This window comes from Gavialis gangeticus, unplaced genomic scaffold (genome assembly GCF_001723915.1).
Source record: "Gavialis gangeticus isolate Ggan-Ray unplaced genomic scaffold, GavGan_comp1, whole genome shotgun sequence".
Lineage (NCBI taxonomy): Eukaryota > Metazoa > Chordata > Crocodylia > Gavialidae > Gavialis > Gavialis gangeticus.
The window spans coordinates 70982176-70989408 of NW_017729029.1; the positions used below are offsets into that span (position 1 = coordinate 70982176).

Genomic DNA, 7233 nt, shown 5'->3' on the forward strand with positions numbered 1-7233 from the left:
ATGGGTACTCTGAATTGTCTCTCACTAATACTTTCCTCTCATATGCACTAAGGTAAAAAAGGAACATACCTCACATAAATAGCACAAACTGTATATAGATTATTAAAGCGCAGTCTGCATTCCAAGCATAAAAAATCTTCACTCTTTAGAAGATTAAATGTGGGAAATATGTGTGCATATCTTCTGATATATCCTTCTTTTACAAACACTCTGTTTCTTCATTCAGTGGTTTTGAACGTAAAATCCGGGTCTGATTTTTTAAAAAAAAAAAAGCCTTTTTCATATGGTTTAAAGAAGCATATAAGTTTACAAAGCAAAATATTTGAAAACTAATTCCTGTATCATTTAGTTTTGAAAACCAGAGTTAAAAGTTTTCTTTGTTTTCAAAATAACTCATTTCTGGGAGTGTGCCTCAGTGTCAGATACCAAGAAGTAGGATGTCAATTTAAAAACCTTGTCTATTTCATGTCATACAATTCTTCTAGGCAGCCAGCGAGCAATGTTCAAACAGGCAATGCGACACTGGGAAAAACACACGTGTGTTACATTTATTGAACGCAGTGATGAAGAAAGCTACATTGTATTTACATACAGACCTTGCGGGTAAGTAGGAACATGTACAAAGGAGCATTTATTCCATGTAGGTCTGAATGCCAGTGATTAAACAACACTTTTGAAAGTTCTGTAAATAAGCATCATTTCTTGCTCAACTTGACTTTATAGCAAAACAGTGTATTAAATGGCTCGGTGGAGTCTTGAGTCCCATGCAAGTTTGAGTTGGCTCTAGTTATTTGCTAAATAAAAATTTACTCCTTTGGCTCTTGAAAAAAAACATCTGCATGATGGCCAGAAGAGTTTTAATTGTATTCTTCCTTTTCTTTTTTCAGTTTGATCTTTAATAAATTGCCTTATATTAAGATGTCATTGTGTTTCTGGATTTTCATAGTTTAAAATACATACATCTAATAAATGTGTGGATATGATACGTATATTCAATATTTTTATACTGCTGCATTTGGATTTTTCTTGTACTTGTGATATATAAACCTTAAACATTTCATATAGTTTATTCATGTATTCTTAACCCTATTGATGTCACATGTCTGAAGGCTGAATTACATAAGACACTTATCCTCCTCTGTTTCTAAGCCACCCTAATTATTATGAATTTTAACTCTTCCTTTGTATTGACTGCCTTTACTCTGGTTTTGTTTAATCAGCAAACTTACTGACCTTTCTGCACATTCCTTCTTCCAGGTCAGTGATGTATAAAGTGAACAAAACTGGTTTTATTACTTATCATTAGGACGCTCCATCAATCACTGCACACAAATGTTTCTGTTCACAAAAGTCCTTGATTTTACCACAGTTTGTGATGAAGAGTTCTTGACTTTAGAAATCAGTCGGTGAACTTAACATATGTACTTCATTCTCCATCTAGAGGACGGATTTTTATTGATATTTTTTTTTTAGGTAGACTTTTTTGAGGAAGTTTACATTCCACTTTTAACATGTAGACAAATTATGTAGTTTCACAGTTGTTAGTCTTCAGGGTTTTGTGTACAGCTTGCTACCTTCCTACCTTCTATGCTTACCATTTAATGCTACTGTCTAGTGGTTAATGCTGATGGAATGAGGACATGAGATTAAGACTGTAGTCTCGCTGAAATCCTATGTTGCATCTTGTATGACATACATGCCTAAAATATCCTTTCCAAAACTCTCTGGAATGTTTATTTTTCAAGCCATGAGAGAAATGGCAAAGTTCCAGAAATGTTGTAAGAAAAACTTATTTTAACTAAAATTAATCAAATTTAAGGAAGTGATGTTTCTTCTATATTCAGAATCAGTTAATTTGGTACTGGGTCTCACCTGAAGTACTTTTTTTGAGTTTTGAGCCCTGCACTTCAAGAAGGATGTGTCAAATTATTTCAGCAGAAATTCCTGCAGAAAGCAACAAAAATGATTAGAGATTTGAGAGACATAACTACAAGGAAAGGCTGAAAGAACTGGGTTTTTTTCATCTGGAGAAGAGAAGATTGAGGGGGAATTTAATAACACTAATTACCTGCTAGCCTGATAGGCTAGTCTCGAGGGAAACGCGGGACAGAAGAGGGAACAATGGTCTTAAATTGCAGTAAGAGAAATTTAGGTTGGATATTAGGAAAAACGTTTTCCCTTAGGCTATCCATGGAGATTGTGGAATCTGCATCCTTAGGAGTTTTTAATTGCAAGTTAGAGAGAGACTTGCCTGGGACGGTTTAGTCAGGGGTGATTCTGTCTTGAGCATGAGGTTGGACAGATGACCTCCTGAAGTTCCTTCCAGCTCTAAGTTTAACATACTAATTGTAGAGTAATGGAATGCCAAAATTAAAAATACCATCCCAAAATAAAACAAAACCCCACTTGGAGTGAGTGTGAATATTTTAGGTGTATTTGAGAAATGATGAAATGTGGACAAAGATCAGTGTTGTAGGAAATGAGGTTCACAATCCACAGCCTTCCATAGCAAAGGAGGAAAATATTTGCTAGTCTAAATGGGAGTCCAAAAAGGTTGGTGCTGTGAGACATCAGTAACTTGTTGAATGAAGCTGGAATATTACCAGCGCCTGTTCTGTTAAAACATTTCTAAGCCAACACTAACAGTTCATAACTAGTCTATCATTTTTTAGTAGGTAATTGTAAAGAGTGTAGGGAGGCTGCAGTGTGCTTCCAGTTACTCTAATGAATGACCAAAAGTGCTGCTGCATTCTGAACAAATTCCAAATGAGATTGGTGTGAGGAATTTGTAATGAATGATCCTTACAGACTTCAAGCCATAAGTTACGTAAAGAAAGTTGTCGCTTTGCCAGATAAATAAGGGGATAGCCTTGCTGGAAAAATAAGTAGTGGTATGCACAAACCCACTCTCATCTTCTGTTTGACACAGGTTTTTCCACGGAAAGGACAGTCAAAACTGTGACATGAAACCATCTGTGTTCACTTTTCACACAGGGACTGACAAAAGGAAATCAACGTTAGTCCTTTCCCATGGCACCTGCTGTGTTAGTTTGTCAGCACTTCGGTGTCATTATTTTTTTTTTGGAACCATAGTGATTGGGATCCTGGATTGAGGGCCAGGAGCTCTAATCATGGATAAGGTGAACTCCATTGTACTATACACACTGTACAAGGACAGGACAAAAAGACATTTCCTGTCCCAAAGAGTTTTGAGAAAACAGGAGAAAAAGGAGAAAATAGAATTTAGACACCTTATTACTCAGTTCTCATGCCCATTGTTCCCTAGGCCCTCTCTTTTTCCAAATGAATTTGGAGTTGTGGATTAAAGTAGCTTCCACCTTACCTTGTATAGTGTGTTGAGAGTAAAAAAAAAAAAAAAAAAGTCGTAGGTTCATTTAGAATATATTAAACATAAACTATTTGGTTTTAGGAAATTTATAGGGGTTGTATCCAACATCACTGTGCATGGTTTTTATATGCATTTTTTTGGCTTTTTGCATTTTCTTCTTTTGTTTTTACTGTTTATCTTATTTAATGCCATTTACCATGTGCCAGATTCCTCAGCTTCTTTGATGTTCATCAATATTCTTTTCCATCTCTTATTTATTACTCTAACAAACTTAGTTAAAAGTTTTGTAATTTCCTAATTTCTATTTATATTTTCTGTTTTTTCATGTCTGAGTAACTGAAAGCTTTGATTACTACTTGTTTCTCATTTTACAATCATTTTGTTTTTGATTATCAACTGATCATACCACTCTTCCTCATCAGTAGGCTTTATTAGTTTCAATTTAGCACTATAATTCTTTTTCTTTGTATGCTATTTAGTCAACCCACTTCTCAGAAAGAGCCCTGGGTATCATTTATTCATTTATTACAACTGGAAAGCAAAACAGTGAAGAATTAAAATTCTGTAATTAATAGATGATGATCATTTGTAATCACTAGCTGCAAGAAGTAAAACAAATGGTATTGATTTGCAATGCATGGTTTATGTTTCTACTACTAAAACAACATGTTGTTATTGGCCATTGGCGATAGTATTTGTGGCCACTTCAAATGCATATTAAACACCCACAACATTATCATCCATGAACAGATTCAGCGCATGTTGCATCAACCGTTAGCTGCCATTTGCGATAAGTAATATTCTTTAAAGGATTGCTTGTTGCTCATGGCTTCTGGATGCTATCTGTAATCTTGTTATTTGTTATATGGAACTTTTTATATGGAAGCTTGGAGACTTATTGTGTTGTATGTGAAAGCTGAAAAAGGGCTCAGCTACCCCAAATGGCACTTGGTCACATGCTCACAAAAGTAATACTGAGAAAAAGATCAAGTGAATCTTGTATGTGATGAATCTGAAATAGAACAGTCACAAATTCTGGCATCACACCATGTTTTTAATTTGACTTTGTGGCATTTTTTTGTTATTCATCAGAATATTAATTATTTTTATGACACATTTTATATAATTTATAACAATCAGTGTTGATTTTCATCTGTATGAATGTGTGACAAAGAGGCTGAAGTTAAGAGAAATCAGTTCTCTTTCATGTCCTGCTTCTGGTCTGTATAGATTCCAAGGGCATGTCCAGATGAGTGTGGATGTGTACTTTGTGACACCTCTAAGGCTTTTGAGGTGCCACAAAATGCATGTGGTGCGTGTGAATAGGTTCTCCATGCTGCAAATATGCAGCATGGAGACAAATTTAGATACTGTAAACTCTGAGTATCAAAAAAAAAAACAAAAAAAAGGCAAAAATGAAAGTGGCATGGCATGCACTGCCCGGACCAGCCAGAGCCACAATCTGACTACCTGCCAGGCTCCGTGTGCTCAGATTGCCACCGCTGCAGCCATGGGAGGCCCCCAGAACCTCTGGTAAGGCTGGTGGGACCAGCTCAGGTGCTGGCCTCACCCAGGGTAATATGCTGCATGCCACAGCACATGTGCAGGGACTTTCCCTAAGGACAAGTAGCAGAAGCACAACTATTTGCCGCTGCTATTTGCCCCTGGGGAAATGCACATGAGTGCTCATCTGGATGAGTCCCAAATGTTCAAAAAGCTGTTTAACATAAATATATGCTTAGTAGATATTACAAACAAAAATTCAAAACTGAGTGAAACAGTTATATTTAGCCTTCAATATATATTTATGCTTAATGGTATTATTTTACTAGTTTTTATTTCTTTTTGTAAGTGGAAATGATGGTCTATTTAAGCAGATGACCAAAAAATTCAAAGAAGTTGTAATAATGGCAAATGAAGACCTGGATATTTTCTGGTATTAGTAATGACATTGAAATTGATCCTGAAATAAAAAAAAATATATTGTTATTGAAGCTTTAGTTATTTACTTTTGGACCAGTGGAAGCTGTATGTAGGTGAAGAGCAGGAGAAAATTTTCCCTCAATTTTTCTGTGAATTCTGAATTACATTTCAGTTCAGTCATATCTATACTCCATACTCCTACTTTTGCTTTTCAGAAGTTCTTATTCTTATTTGCGGCTCAGAAGCAAAATTGTGTTGATATAGTTTGAATGTTAATGAAGACTGAATATATATATTTTTTTCTAATACAAATTATTTATGGCTAAAACAGGAGCAGTTTATAAGGATAAACAATTAAGTCACGACATATGTTAAGACCAAAAGGCTTGATTCTATTCCACAGATTTGACATACAAGTAGATGTAGGTGCTAGCATGCAATTCTTTCCTCTTTCTTCCTGAGGAAGAGTTAATGCAAAAAAGTACATGGTCCTCCTCCTTGTCAATGTGGATTTTTTTCATAAAGTTCAGTCCTAAGTCCACTATGTGCCTAATGGATAGAGTAGAATCTGGCCCAATATTTTAAGGTTATTAAATGTGTAGCTGAAAATGTGAACTCTGAATATTCAGTAATCAAATGGATACTCATTGTGAGAAGCTTCCAGACAATGAGTAGGCAGAATTTAGTTCTTGTAAAGTATTCACAGCACAATTCTCCTATCAGAGAAAAAGAAAACTTAGTCTATTAGTGGTCAGTCTATTTGTGAGCATGATAGAAAGGTTTAAATTAATCAAATAAATTGGTTACTACAAATACTTGCCAGGTCTATTCACATGTCATTTTAGGCATTAATTTGGGAATGAATAAAAGAGCTACTGCAAATGGAACTAAATAGTAAGTGTAAATCTAAACTGAAATGCGAAATGAAAGAAAATGTGTGTGACTACAAGATCTTTGTCAAAAGTCAAATGTAGAAAAGGGAGCCAATAACAATTTGCCTGTCAATTTTGTTTCTGATTAAGTCCTCAGAGGCAGAACCCTATTTCTAACCTCATTTCTATGAGGGCAAAACCAATTTCCACTTTACCAGTAAGTAAGTGTGGCTGTTAAAGGGTGAGCTGTCTTTTTACCAGAAGCATGATTAACAAAATTGCTTTTCTGTGAGTTTTCTGTTGTGAATTGGATTGCTATCCTCTAGGTAGCTCAGAACTAAAAATGTGGGTTTTCAGAGTTTTGCACCATTTTCATTCACAAAAACATACAGTTAATGCTACAATAAGTTGCTGTTATCAATCCATGAGGTGCTTAATGTATCACATTTTGAGGTGTTAAGCTATTTTAAAAAATCCATGGCTTTGATTTTTATTGTTTCTCCCTTCCCCCTCATTAATTGAAGGACCATTTTATAGTAAATCTGTAGGGGGCCCTATGTGACTCTATTTCCCTGGGAATAGCTGTAGCGTATACTCTGATCACTTCATTCTTGTCAATTGTTTCTTTTTGCTCATCATTATTGATCAGCTAGGCTGATTAAATGGAATTAGTGTTTCATAAATAGTGCTTGTCTTCAACTGCTGTCTGGTGCAATAAAGATTAAAGAGATCAGGGGCTTTAAAGTCTGCCTGTTGGCTCAGTTTGAGGAAGATGACAAGTGCTCATGCTGTAGAGATGTCTGGGCCTTGAGCCAAGCACACCTAGAGATGTGGTCACAACAAAGGTATTTCAAATCTATGCCTTTGATGTATCACTTTTTTAGTATTCTTGACCCTATGGCTTAATGCTGTTGTCTGACTGATCAGAATCTTGTCACTTAATTGGATGTATCTGATGTGAGCTTGGCAGGGTGCTAAGGTCTGTAAATCCTAATGACCCAGAGTACAGTATATTACTATTGTTAGTTTAAGAATCACTGTTGGTGACTGCTAGTTTTCTGTGAAATGCAAAAAAAAAAAAAAAAATTT

The 7233-nt window shown here is 35.4% G+C and overlaps 1 protein-coding gene across 3 annotated transcripts in view; it reads left to right on the forward strand.

The window, feature by feature from the left end:
* TLL1 (tolloid like 1) overlaps nt 1-7233 on the forward strand; it is a 295909-nt gene that overhangs the window by 157668 nt on the left and 131008 nt on the right. For all 3 annotated transcript variants that reach the window (XM_019521749.1, XM_019521750.1, XM_019521751.1), the window contains exon 5: nt 486-603. In XM_019521749.1, the coding sequence (XP_019377294.1) occupies nt 486-603 (118 nt within the window). The remainder of the gene's footprint in view (nt 1-485; nt 604-7233) is intronic.